This window comes from Prenolepis imparis, unplaced genomic scaffold (assembly GCF_030444845.1).
Source record: "Prenolepis imparis isolate NDT839.2.m4 unplaced genomic scaffold, iyPreImpa1.0 SCAF_2, whole genome shotgun sequence".
NCBI lineage: Eukaryota > Metazoa > Arthropoda > Insecta > Hymenoptera > Formicidae > Prenolepis > Prenolepis imparis.
This window is the reverse complement of record NW_028141160.1, coordinates 13,484,677-13,499,624: the sequence shown is the minus strand read 5'-3', so window position 1 is coordinate 13,499,624 and position 14,948 is coordinate 13,484,677. Positions and strand designations below refer to the sequence as shown.

The 14,948-nt window shown below is 28.3% G+C and overlaps 2 protein-coding genes, 1 long non-coding RNA gene and 1 pseudogene across 14 annotated transcripts in view; 2 read left to right on the top strand and 2 right to left on the bottom strand.

The window, feature by feature from the left end:
* Positions 1–1,484: 1,484 nt before the first annotated feature.
* LOC145948949 (nudC domain-containing protein 3) lies at positions 1,485–3,568 on the bottom strand. 11 transcript variants are annotated; one of them, XM_083058563.1, is made up of 5 exons: positions 3,253–3,568; positions 2,800–2,925; positions 2,055–2,637; positions 1,764–1,952; positions 1,485–1,691 (listed from the first exon to the last, which is right to left on the bottom strand). In XM_083058563.1, exons 2-5 carry the CDS (start codon positions 2,895–2,897, stop codon positions 1,599–1,601), a joined length of 963 nt encoding a protein of 320 aa, XP_082914689.1. In that variant the 5' UTR covers positions 2,898–2,925; positions 3,253–3,568; the 3' UTR covers positions 1,485–1,598. The 11 variants fall into 11 exon arrangements, with proteins under 11 accessions (XP_082914689.1, XP_082914697.1, XP_082914690.1 ...); XM_083058571.1 differs by having other exon boundaries at positions 2,055–2,632; XM_083058564.1 differs by having other exon boundaries at positions 3,302–3,568.
* Positions 3,569–3,862: 294 nt separating this feature from the next.
* LOC145948951 (uncharacterized) lies at positions 3,863–5,349 on the bottom strand. The gene is made up of 3 exons (XR_014427505.1): positions 5,199–5,349; positions 4,636–5,075; positions 3,863–4,219 (listed from the first exon to the last, which is right to left on the bottom strand). It is a non-coding gene; the product is annotated as an uncharacterized LOC145948951 (long non-coding RNA).
* Positions 5,350–6,184: 835 nt separating this feature from the next.
* LOC145932912 (uncharacterized) lies at positions 6,185–8,545 on the top strand (annotated as a pseudogene). Its single transcript, XR_014424793.1, has 6 exons — positions 6,185–6,316; positions 6,565–6,618; positions 6,676–6,811; positions 7,587–7,818; positions 7,906–8,052; positions 8,185–8,545. The product of XR_014424793.1 is annotated as an uncharacterized LOC145932912 (transcript).
* A 1,594-nt stretch (positions 8,546–10,139) lies between these two features.
* Positions 10,140–14,948, top strand: part of LOC145948930 (tubulin gamma-2 chain-like) — a 14,400-nt gene continuing 9,591 nt past the window's right edge. Inside the window, exons 1-5 of the mRNA XM_083058518.1 lie at positions 10,140–10,272; positions 10,419–10,699; positions 10,801–10,950; positions 11,328–11,414; positions 12,335–12,537. The gene's annotated coding sequence lies outside the window, so the exon portion shown is untranslated. The remainder of the gene's footprint in view (positions 10,273–10,418; positions 10,700–10,800; positions 10,951–11,327; positions 11,415–12,334; positions 12,538–14,948) is intronic.

Below are 14,948 nucleotides of genomic sequence, written 5' to 3'. Positions count from 1 at the left end.
GCTGGCGGACGCGAACTCTTCGGGATATGCGACGAATACGTCCTTCAGAATGCGTGCTCCACCGCGATGCACATCACATCACCATTCCTCTCGCAACGGCAACGACACTAACGGCCCGACTCGCCTCGAAGGAAAAGCCAGCCGAGAGCCGGCCGAGAGAGCAAGGAGAGAGAACCGGACCCCAGGTGGGGACGGACTCGTAGCCTCGGGCAGGTATATTACCTGTGTTTTACCCGCAGCGGTGCTCAACGCGCGCGACCTGTTGCACCTGGCACCAAGCTTGAAGAAGCGGTGGCGATCCCTTAATTTGGAAAAAAAAAGAAATCCGCTATCCTTTCGTATTAGGTATTCCTGACGAGACTCCGCGATCCCGACTATTATTTGACAGTTGCAAAAATATTATTTAGCGGGCATATACGACTATATGTTACAATGCTTGAAAATAATCATTAAATTTATTCGCAGTGATATAAAATAAATTGCATATCCGAGAGAATATAATTCCTCTTAACAATTATTTCTTTTTTAAATTTTGTATTATATCATTTTGCGTCAAAAATTCGATTGAGTTGTAAGACATTAATTTGATTCATAGAGAGTTCGTTAATTTTTTTAAAATAAATATATATGGGGCAGATGTTTTGATAACAGAGTAATGTAGAAACGATATACGAATTTCATATATCAAAATGTTTATATATGCGCGTGACATTTGTCGTCGCCCGTATATCTATGAAACCCGTTTGGACGCGGTCGAGGTAAAAGCTTAGGAAAGTCGTTCTACGAAATGAGAACAGTTTCTTCGAGGCTGTGTACCTGCTGTCTACCCGCGTCGAACCGCTCCTGCCTCCTGCCTCGTCCATATAGTGAGCGCGATCCCACCACTACCGTGAGATAAAGTCAGTGTAAACGTCGGGGAAAAGCGTAGGATTCCTCGCATTCTGTGAACTCTTGGATCGCTCATGATTTCGCAGGGTGTCGCCGCCAGAAGCGTTGCTCTTTGTTTTCGTAGACGCCATTTATTTCCCAAAAGGAAATACTGCGATATCCGACGACTATCACGACGTAGAAAAATACTCATAAATAAAAAATAATCATAAAGTATTATAATGCAGAGAAAATCAATTAATATATTTATCAAATACAAACGTAAAAGACATATATATAAATTTCATTTTCAGATCAAAATAATTTTGCATTTTTCGCATTTGAAGATATTTGAGATCCTATCTTGAGAAAATTCCGACACAAAATTAAATTCTTAGAAAACAAACTTGCAGACTTATTTTTAATTATTTCAGTATTATTTTAAAGTATGAAATCTCTTCTCAAAATATATATAAATTGTGGATTAATTTTACTTAAAAACATTTTACATTTATCTTTTAAATAATACTGTATTTTTATATCAAATATAAAATATATCTTTTTCTTTCAGTTCTTAAAAAAGATCAAAATACAACTATAAGACAAAAATTGCTGAACATATATGTGTATTTATAAAATTATGTATAAATATATTACAATTTGATTTTTTCAATATATCTGATGTTTATGAAAATTTTAATTAAGAAATAACATAATTATCGTTAGATACATTAATTATATTTCAAAATTGAAGGATCAAAAAGTGTACCCTGAAAAGGCGATCCTTTCACATTCCACGCTTGCTTCAAAGTAGTCTCCAGCTTCTATAAATACAATTATAAATTATTGAAATATTCATTATGTTTTTATATAATAGTTAGACAAAACATAGTTACAATTTGCTCGGACGTCGGTTTGTTTAAAAGTTTTTGTTGCTGGTTCCACATCAATTTCTGTACTTTCATCTGTTCCTCTGGTATCATATCATCAAAATGTTTTGAACAATCAATCTTACTTAAATCGATTTTTGGCTCGTCGACTATTAAGGCTTCCCACCATCTTTCGGTAACTTTCTCAAGATGAATCTATAAGTACAAGATGAATAAATGAATATCACAAGAGAGTTAAATATAAATTCAATGTTTTAGAAAGTTAAATCTGAAATGTCTTATGCATAATGAACGTACATTTATGTGTTTTCCAGCTTCAATACTCCATATAGATTCATCTTTTCGAATCTTAAAACTAAGTTTGCCGTTGAAAATGTTATCCCATTCAGAATCTGTTGAAGAATTCAAAGGCTTGATATCGATTTTGATTTCGTCTGAACTTATATTGACCTTGATTGTATTTTTGGAGATCTTGATATGTTCTGGTATTTTTACAACTACATCCAAGTCTATGAGTGTCTGCGTCCAAACGTAATTGTCTCTTACAGCTCCATTATAACTATCTGACATATTATGATCTGTCTTGAATGATTGTGCAGGAGGTAGAATGTTAGTAGATTCACTCCATGAGTCAATCTCAATTTCTTGCCCAACCGATGGAATAAGTTTGCAAGTTTCATTATCTGTCAAAGTTAATTGATTTGATTGTGATATGCTACTGCTGTTATTAATTGTGCTGTCCTTTACAGATGATATTGTCTTTTGTAAAGTTGATGCAATATTTTTCCATTTGTACATGCTATTTGATACAAGTTTCTCCGCAACTCCAGGTGGAAAGCCCAATTTTTGTTCCGGGTTTGATTCAACATAAAAGTCTGTGCTATTGTAAAATATTATCGTAAAAGAAAAAAATTGTAATATATTTTTGTAAAATATTATTATAAAAAGAGATTTGATTATTGAGAACAATTTGGGGTATTTAAAAGTATAGGATAAAATAGGATAAAAAAATATTGATACCTTTAGTAGCATATATACTTACCATCTGTATAAAAATCCAAAAAAAGCATCCAAGAAATTATTAATGTTCTTTTCTTCACGAAGTATGTGTAAAAATGTTTGATCGTATTTCGTTTCCATGGTTGAACTGAGGAAAATTTACAAAATCCTACAAATACATATTTAACATATTTTACTAAATACATAAGAATCTGCTAGTCGAATATAGAAAGAGTTGTAAAAAAAATTAAATTGTCAAACTAACTTGTACTTATATATATATATATATATATATATATATATATATATACTGCTTCAAGCTTTTAAAAATGCTTAAAATAACTATAGAATAATCTATAGGAAATGAAATGTTTGCCGAAAATAAAGTAGTTAGTGTATACAATATGTAATTAAAAAAAAATATATCGAAGAATCCAAGATGTGCTCCAAGATAAGAAAAAAATGTCGTTCGCGTTGTTTTAAAAATTTAATTAACCTAATAAAGAACGTCAGATGATACTGGCATAATAATAATACGTGCGTACATACAACTAACTTTGAGATAACGCTTCAGTCAGCTGTCAGCTGTCAGCTGACGTTCTCGGGTTGTGTTTCATAAGGGTGCATTTTCACTTGACGCTGTGACGCTGGATTTCAGCGTCAAGCATCAATAAAAACAAATTGACGCTAGCGTCTGTTGACACTGACGTGAAAACAACTTAGAACTTAGCGTCCAAGTTTAGATAGGTTGATTCTTTCGTTCTCTGAAAGCTAAACAAATCCAGCTTTTTTTTCTTGACGCTAGCGTCACAAATCGGATCACGTGTTACGTGTTTATGGTCGATAATGTAGTTTACTATCTGTAAATGATTACCTTTTACGCCCGTAAATATGCCTGAATTAAAACTTCTTCGCAATATGTTTTCCTAAATCATGGTTTTACGCGATGGTAGATCTTGAAATGCATCTTTCGCATAATATATTTTTATCATTTTGTTTAGTATATTAAAAAAAATTATAAATATAAATAAAAAATTTATTAACGTTATATATTGAGATACAGAAAATTTTGCTCATCATATAATTCTGCTTATTAGTAATTATAGTAACTATAAATTAGTAATGTTGATAAATTAATAGCAACAATTGTTGGCACGTATAGTAATAAATTAATAATATATTATAATATAATAAATTTTCAAGTTTTATATAGTTACAACGCGATTTATTATTGATGTGTTATTACAAAAGAAATGCACACTAATGAGATCACTCACATTACACTCAAATTACATGGTGCACAATAATGAATAATATTTCACGCTATGAATCTGGCTGAACTTCAAAGATATTAATTGTTTCTCTATGCTGCTAATAAGCTTCCAATCTACATCTTGATAAAAAAGAGAGTATCAAAGTCCTGATGGCTCATCATTGCTTTCAATGTCTTTTTTGCATCGTTCCTATAAAAGAACAAACAGTTCACATTTATATTTCTGCATTGTCTGCTAAGTTAGATTTCATTTCGTTTCTCCAATTTTATATTTTAATTTATTTATAATTATTGATAGAAATAAATTAAAATTTTAAAAGAGTATTTTAATGTAAGATAAGATAATAAAAGTAAATATAATGTTGAAGATAATAATATTAGATAATAAAAGATTTGAAATGTATTTTTTTATATTACAATACTTGCAAAACAAGCATCTAATATAAACAATCATTTAGCTGACAGTTGTCGACTCCCTGACTACATCAAATAATGCATTGGATCTTCGATTAATTGATGTCTGATTTAAAAAAAAATTCCTGCATATATCTAACAAAAGTATTAAATAAATCGCAAAAATGTGAATACATTGAGATGAATATTTACCTTGAAAAAAGTTGTCTGAATGTAAAATACATTAAAGGCAACTTTATAGATCTGGTCTATAGTACATTTGTGACACAATAGTAATTGGTTGAACAATGTAGCTCTGACAATGAGCTTGAATTGTGCTTCCATATCATTTTTGGTGCTTTACGAATCCGTAGCCGCATCCTTGTTCTTATATATTCCAACATTTTTAGAACACGTAGAAACTCCGTAAACATAACGTACAGATCATCCACAGCATGCTTGAACAATTCCCTGTTGGCTGTACTCTGTATTCTCGAATTTTTCCCGTAACGCTGATGCCACATACCAATAAATGTATTGTTCTATAATTCCATATGATGAATAATAATGTTTTCGACGAATTATGACAGCTTTAAAACTCTCTCATCTTCGGCACGATTCGCAAACTCTTCCTCAGTGCCTTCTTCTTCAGTCTGCGAAAGAGAAAATAATAATTTTCAAAATAAAAAAATAGTCATCAAGTATTTGATCAAAACAATTGTGCCTAAATCCAGTGAAAAGAAAAGCGAAAATTGTTAATATATAATATTAATTACACGCAGCAGCTTCTCGAAAAAGCACGTTCTATGCGGACAAAATTGTATCTTCTCAATTCTCAATCCGTATTAACCTCCATTATGTTTACGTACTAACAGTGGTTGTCTTTTACGTGTCTCAGGTCGGTAATGTAGTTTACTAGCTGTAAATAATTACCTTTTACGCCCGTAAATATGCTTGAATTAAAACCTCTTCGCCATATATGTTTTTCTAAATCATGCCTCTTTGTACGGTATGTTCGTATCATCTCTCGCCAGAGTTAATAACAAAGCATGTGTTGCAAAGAGGCATGATTTAGGAAAACATATATGGTGAAGAGGTTGGAAATCAGGCATTACGGGCGTAAAAGGTAATCATTTACAGCTAGTAAATTACATTACCGACCACAGCCACGTAAAAGATAAACACTGTTAGTACGTAAACATAATGGAGGTTAATACGGATTGAGAAGATACAATTTTGTCCGCATAGAACGTGCTTTTTCGAGAAACTGCTGCGTGTAATCAATATTATATATTAACAATTTTCGCTTTTCTTTTCACTGGATTTAGACACACTTTGATCAAACACTTGATCAAGGATTCGTCAAACACTCAACTACTGTTTATGATAACAAGACCGAATAATTTGATGACTCTCTCTCTATTTTTTATTTTGAAAATTTATTATTTTCTCTTTCGCAGACTGAAGAAGAAGGCACTGAGGAAGAGTATGCGAATCTTACCGAAAATGAGAGTTTTAAAGTTGCCATAATTCATCGAGACCATTATTATTCATCATATGGAATTATAGAATCTATTGGCATGTAGCATCAGCGTTCTGGGAAAAAATCGAAAATATAGAGTACAGCCAACAGGGAATTGTTGAAGCATGCTGTGGATGATCTGTACATTATGTTTACGGAGTTTCTACCTGTTCTAAAAATGTTGAATTATATAAGAAGAACAAGGATGTGGCTACGTATCCATAAAGCACCAAAAATGTTATGGAGGCACAATTCAAGCTCATTGTCAGAGATGCATTGTTGAACCAATTACTATTGTGCCACGAATGTACTAGAGACCAGATCTATAAAGTCGCCTTTAATGTATTTTACATTCAGACAACTCTTCTCATGGTAAATATTCATCTCAATATATTCACATTTTTGCGATTTATTTAATACTTAGATAGCGAGAAGCTGCTGTATGTAATTAATATTATATATTAACAATTTTCGCTTTTCTTTTCACTGGATTTAGACACACTTTGATCAAACACTTGATCAAGGATTCGTCAAACACTCAACTAATGTTTATGATAACAAGACCGAATAATTTGATGACTATTTTTTATTTTGAAAATTTATTATTTTCTCTTTTGCAGACTGAAGAAGAAGGCACTGAGGAAGAGTTTGCGAATCTTGCCGAAGATGAGAGAGTTTTAAAGCTATCATAATTCGTCGAGAACATTATTATTCATCATATGGAATTATAGAACAATACATCTATTGGCATGTGGCATCTGGGAAAAATTCGAGAATACAGAGTACAGCCAACAGGGAATTGTTCAAGCTTGCTGTGGATGATCTGTACATTATGTTTAGGAGTTTCTACCTGTTCTGAAAATGTTGGTATATATAAAAAGAACAAGGATGCGACTACGGATCCGTAAAGGACCAAAAATGATATGGAGGCACAATTCAAGCTCATTGTCAGAGCTACATTGTTGAACCAATTACTATTGTGTCACGAATGTACTATAAACCAGATCTATAAAGTTGCCTTTAATGTATTCTGCAATTCAGACAACTCTTCTCAAGGTAAATATTTATCTTAATATAATCACTTTGTGATCTAATACTTTTGAGATATTCAGAAATACTTATGAGATATACAGAAATATATGTCTTAAATCAGATATATCAATTAATAGAAAACTAGTTGATCTGAAATTATTGGAGAGACTCGTAAGAAATTGCACTCACATATCATTAATTTATATTCGTATCAAGAATCATCTGATTAAAAAAACATGCGACAACATTTGACAAGTTATAATAGATTTCATTAGAAAACGTATGTGAACGTTTTTATCTCTCTCTTTTTGTTAATCTCATATAATTTATAATAATAATTATAATAATTATAGTAATATCTATGATGTAATGTTTTATTTTTACAGTGGCTCGAAACTGTTGTCATAATTTAGCCGGTAAGAATCTGTTTTGGTGGTTTTTCGAAAACGGTTGCACTAACTTATGAAATCCATAGTGCCATAAATAAATTTAAACAGAAATTATTTCTATTTCCTGTATGAAACATACACCAAGATATGGATCGATCATCTATTCAACATATAAATTTTATTCATAAAAACATGTATTTGCATGCTATACTTTTTTCCAGAATATCTCGAGTCACAACCTGCGGTGAATGATCTGAATTTGCCTGGAAGAAACGGCTCAATGGAAGGATCTTAGGAATTTTCAGAAAGCAATTAAAACGAGACTCTTACATACCGGGATGAACACCCCGGATATAGATCGCCGCTATAAAAAGATAAAATAAAAATTGTCAAGTATCTCGATCTAACGGGAGTTCTTCTGGAAGCTGTCAAGCTGTCAATGGAACCTATCAAGTGAGATCTCTACTGCTTATCGCATATAGATTCTTATGTATCCGTTTGTTATCTATATTGATTTGTCGAATACATTTATTTCTTCAGGAGTTATTTGGAAAGCAGAGAGGACATCGTACGTTCTGTCGTTAACTGTCTGCTCGAAGATTCGCCTAGCAAATTGGGCGACGAATTGGTGAAGGACGTGCAATTAAATAACAGTTGGACGATCAGCGAGACTGAGGATTGGAAAAGGTGATCCTGTCAACGTTAATCCCAGTAAACCGCGAAATTTCATTAGTCGCTTTATAAAAGCAGCTGTGTGTTGTACTGGCTGGCTTCAGTATTGTATAGCGTCAGTATTAAATGTAGAATTTGTATTTTCAGCTAAAACAACGCAGCAAGGTGTCTGACATAATCTCTACCCTGGTGAAGGTGTACAGCAGTCAGGATTTATTTGTCAATGAGCATCGCACAATTTAGTGAAGGAGTATCAAGCTGCAACTCAACTCGATTATCTTAGTTGGAATCCAGGCAAAACAGATACATAAAATATCTAAGAAATACAAAATATAAGTGTGATCATAAATATAAAATTATATTATATATTATATAAATATTATATAAAATATTATATTATTAAATATAAAATATTATATTAGAAGGAAAATATTTCTATTGCTTGTTTTCAAAATTAAATATCTTTTTCTAAGATTATTATTCTAGAATTTTAGAAAATATAATGCTAGTGACCAATTTTTTATAATTCCATTGTTTTGATATTTCTGATTATCTTATATTAGAAAATATATTGTTACCTGAAATAAATATTTTATATTTAATAAATATATTTTCTAAAATTCAATATATATATATGAATATATGATATAAATTCCACGCGCATGCGCGAGAAATCCAATATACGATTTATTAAAATTATTAATGATTAATAATACGTAAAAAATAATATAATAATGTATTTTATATTTTATTTATAATAAAAATATATCTATTATTTATTTTTATTATTTATATTTTTTTATTGTAATATATAATTTAATTTATTTTTATTTATGCAAGACCGTGATTACAATAAATTGTACAGAAAACAGAAAAATATACATTTAATAATAATAAAACATTATTAATTCTACTAATTTCTTACTAATTCTATTTTTCATATAACGGCTTGTCGATTAGCAATTTTTATTTATTTACTTGATTTATAATCTCAGGACTCTTCCGCTTATTCAGTGGCACAATCCGCGAGAAAAATCAGTTTTCATATATATAAAAAAATTAATTTACAGATAAATATTAGGTACAGATAATTCTAATGCAATTAACGTACAATAATACGAGTATTTTAATATCTTCGATAAGTCATCTAAATTATAATAGATTATATTTTGCGAAGAGATAAATAAACGAGCAATAATATGTGTCTTATTACGCTCGAAAAATCGTCTGAGTTAATAGGGGAACATATTTTGCAAAGAGGTATAGTGTAGCAATATGTGTCTTTTCAGGTCCGAAAAATCGTCTGAGTTAATAGGAATACATGTTATGCAAAGAGGTTGATCGAAGTAACGTCGGTAATAGAGAGTAACGTTGGTAATTTATCGATAATAACGTCGATAATTTACCAACCTTCATTACCGACGTTACTTTGAATAACCTCTTTGCATAACATGTATTCCTATTAACTCGAACGATTTTTCGAACGTCTTAAGAGACACGTGGCACATATGGGATACATAACCTACTGTTTTAAATTAAATTAAATTTATTAAATAATGCTAAATTTTTACAAATTGATGATACTCGTAAATTAAAAATTCATAATAATAAAAAATACAATATGTATTACTATGAACGTTGTTATTAACAATTATTAAAATATTTAGTCATGATGTGAAATATCGATGACAGCTTCTACGCGAAAATTGTAATAAAATGCCGAAATAAGGAGAAAAAAAAAAAAAGAAAGAAAATACTGCATTTTAAAAGAAAATTGATATAATAAAAGAAGAAAAATAAAATACTCAAAGTGTTATCAATTATTATTATAATATTATATTGCGAGAAAATGGCGATTTATCAGGATGCAAAAGTAATTATACCTTCATTAAAAATATATATACTTACAGAGAGATAAATATTAGTAAATTTTTCGATATATTTCATATATTGTTTTATATTTGTTTATTCTCAAATATACATAATAATAAATGTTTTTTTTTTTCAGCAAATCCAAGCACAAACATTGTTATTCATTCTGGCTCTATGTATCTTCATTACATGCAGTGGCAAGGAGATATTTGCAAAGTATAATAAAGTACAAATATTTTCTGCTATTAGTCGTAATATTAATAAATATAAACAAGTGTGATATGGGGACAGGATTTTGTTATCAACATTGTTTTTTTATAAACGAAGGAATTGATGCAAGCAATGGAAGAGTCTCTGCTGCAGGTATCACAAGCACTTTACAATTCTGTTAATCAACTGTTATATTTTAACAAATAATTTGAAAATTAAAATATAATTTCTATTACTTTTATATTATTGATAAGATCATGTGGATGCACTGTTTGATTGCATGTTTGGATTTATGATAGGTGTTGAAACGCAGAAGATATCATATATGGAAGACGCAATTTCTCCCAAGGATACACAAGTACATATGAATTATGGCAGTGCAGATGTCACGCAGACATTTTTTTGGCTTTTACAAAAATCTGTTTCCATACAAATTGTGCAAATCCCATTAACAAATTGGAGGATGAGTTGCTTTTGGATCTCTCAAATAAAGATATATTTCTGTCATGTGGATTTAAATGTGTGTAGGAGAAAACATTTATTGTTAAAAAGCCAAAACAACAAACAGAGAAGAATACAGGTATCTTTCTTTTCACTTTTCTTATAAAAAGAGTTATATATATTTTTTCCTCCCTTATATACAAATTTATATATAAAACTGTACCGAAACTTATGCGACAGGTGGGCGATGAATGCTAATAGTATCTTTGAGCTTGTTTCAACTTGAGTTGTTCAGTATTATTGGAACCCATAATGTTCATATTCAAAAATGATCTTTAGGAGATCCAGAAGATCCTTATGATGAAAGTTATTTAAGTATTCATTTTATGCGTAAGTATTCATTTTTCAAACAAGTATATCTCTGTTTGAAGTATTATGTAAAATTTTTCTACAAAGTATTATTTATGTAAAAAAAAGAATAGAAAGTAAAACAATTTATATAGCACAGTATCAATTATATAAAATAAAGATAAGTATTTTAAAAATGTATTTTTAATATTTATATGAAAACTTGGAAATTTATTTAGAGATATAATATTTAGATATAAAATTAATTTTCATTTCTTTGGAAATATTTATTAAGTTTTTTTTGTATCATATACAATTTTATTAAGATTATTATTATATACTATTTTCAAACTTTGGAAATTTATTGAGATATTTATATTTAGATATAATTAATTTTCATATATTCTATTAATTTACAGATAATGCTGTTGACGTGCAGTAATACGCGTCTTTTCATACTCTCAAAAGTTCGTCTGAATTATTCGGAAAATATATTTCGCGAAGAAGTAAGTAATGCACTTTACACAAGCAATAATGTGCACCTTTAGATATCTTCGAAAATACACATTAAAGTTATTAGAAGATTTTGCGAAAAAATGTGAATAGTGCAAACGCAGTAATGTATCTTTTAATATGCTTGAAAATTTATTTCTGAGTTAGAAGAATAAAAGTTTTACAAAGAGATCAGTGGAACTTTATAGTAATGCAAAATTTTATGTGATAAATTCGTAACTTAAAAATAAAATATTTATATTTATCAGTATATAATTTTACTTTTATGCATTGACAAAAACATTTCTTTTAAGTTTGGGATTTTTAATTGCAATTTATTTAAATAATACCATAAAGAAACAAATGTAACGCGTGTTTTGTAATATTCTAGTAATAAAAGTGCGAGATAGTCTGTAGAGACTGAAAGCATTTACTTTAAAAGGTCAAAAGAAAAAAACAATAACAATGATCAGTAGAAACAGTAAACCGCTGAAAGCATAACGTAAAGCACTCACTGAGCCATTTCTTCTGCTGAAAGCAGCCTGTACAGTTGTGTGTGGTTTTTTCATCAAGAAAATAAAGTGATTTATATTTGAAATAAAGTGATTTATATTTGAATTGTTAGAACGTTAAAATGCCAAGCGAGGTGATAACTTTGCAGCTTGGCCAATGTGGCAATCAAAGTATTACATGTTATTTTGCCTCATATAATATAAATCCTTTTCATACGTTTTATAATTTTTTGATACAAATGCTACGATATTTCCAAACACTTGCAAATATGAAAATAACGAATATCTTTATCGTCTTTTTTTTTACATTATGCCTCAATTTTACAAACTTAAAATTTCTCTTTTATTATAATTTGTAATAAAACGTATATATTTTCTTTCTTAGAATAAAATTTATATATTTTTATACATTTTATTTATAGTTGGATTTGAGTTTTGGAAGAGATTATGCACAGAGCATGGAATCAGCCCAGAAGGAATCTTGGAAGATTATGCAATAGAGGGAACGGATAGAAAGGATGTCTTTTTTTATCAAGCAGATGATGAGCATTACATACCACGAGCTGTGTTATTAGATTTAGAGCCCAGGGTTATTCATACTATTATGAATTTTCCATATTCAAAGGTAGTACGCATCTGGAATATGTATGTACATTTATGATTATGCATATATATGAATATGTATGTACATTTATGTTTATGCATATATATGAATATGTATGTACATTTATGATTATGCATATATATGAATATGTATGTACATTTATGTTTATGCATATATATGAATATGTATGTACATTTATGTTTATGCATATATATGAATATGTATGTACATTTATGATTATGCATATATATGAATATGTATGTACATTTATGATTATGCATATATATGAATATGTATGTACATTTATGATTATGCATATATATGAATATGTATGTACATTTATGTTTATGCATATATATGAATATGTATGTACATTTATGATTATGCATATATATGAATATGTATGTACATTTATGTTTATGCATATATATGAATATGTATGTACATTTATGTTTATGCATATATATGAATATGTATGTACATTTATGATTATGCATATATATGAATATGTATGTACATTTATGATTATGCATATATATGAATATGTATGTACATTTATGATTATGCATATATATGAATATGTATGTACATTTATGTTTATGCATATATATGAATATGTATGTACATTTATGTTTATGCATATATATGAATATGTATGTACATTTATGATTATGCATATATATGAATATGTATGTACATTTATGATTATGCATATATATGAATATGTATGTACATTTATGATTATGCATATATATGAATATGTATGTACATTTATGATTATGCATATATATGAATATGTATGTACATTTATGATTATGCATATATATGAATATGTATGTACATTTATGTTTATGCATATATATGAATATGTATGTACATTTATGTTTATGCATATATATGAATATGTATGTACATTTATGATTATGCATATATATGAATATGTATGTACATTTATGATTATGCATATATATGAATATGTATGTACATTTATGATTATGCATATATATGAATATGTATGTACATTTATGATTATGCATATATATGAATATGTATGTACATTTATGTTTATGCATATATATGAATATGTATGTACATTTATGTTTATGCATATATATGAATATGTATGTACATTTATGTTTATGCATATATATGAATATGTATGTACATTTATGTTTATGCATATATATGAATATGTATGTACATTTATGATTATGCATATATATGAATATGTATGTACATTTATGATTATGCATATATATGAATATGTATGTACATTTATGTTTATGCATATATATGAATATGTATGTACATTTATGTTTATGCATATATATGAATATGTATGTACATTTATGTTTATGCATATATATGAATATGTATGTACATTTATGTTTATGCATATATATGAATATGTATGTACATTTATGTTTATGCATATATATGAATATGTATGTACATTTATGTTTATGCATATATATGAATATGTATGTACATTTATGATTATGCATATATATGAATATGTATGTACATTTATGATTATGCATATATATGAATATGTATGTACATTTATGTTTATGCATATATATGAATATGTATGTACATTTATGATTATGCATATATATGAATATGTATGTACATTTATGATTATGCATATATATGAATATGTATGTACATTTATGTTTATGCATATATATGAATATGTATGTACATTTATGATTATGCATATATATGAATATGTATGTACATTTATGATTATGCATATATATGAATATGTATGTACATTTATGATTATGCATATATATGAATATGTATGTACATTTATGTTTATGCATATATATGAATATGTATGTACATTTATGTTTATGCATATATATGAATATGTATGTACATTTATGTTTATGCATATATATGAATATGTATGTACATTTATGTTTATGCATATATATGAATATGTATGTACATTTATGTTTATGCATATATATGAATATGTATGTACATTTATGTTTATGCATATATATGAATATGTATGTACATTTATGTTTATGCATATATATGAATATGTATGTACATTTATGTTTATGCATATATATGAATATGTATGTACATTTATGTTTATGCATATATATGAATATGTATGTACATTTATGTTTATGCATATATATGAATATGTATGTACATTTATGTTTATGCATATATATGAATATGTATGTACATTTATGTTTATGCATATATATGAATATGTATGTACATTTATGTTTATGCATATATATGAATATGTATGTACATTTATGTTTATGCATATATATGAATATGTATGTACATTTATGTTTATGCATATATATGAATATGTTATGTACATTTATGTTTATGCATATATATGAATATGTATGTACATTTATGTTTTTATGCAGTACTCTGCGTTGATACCACTGCTT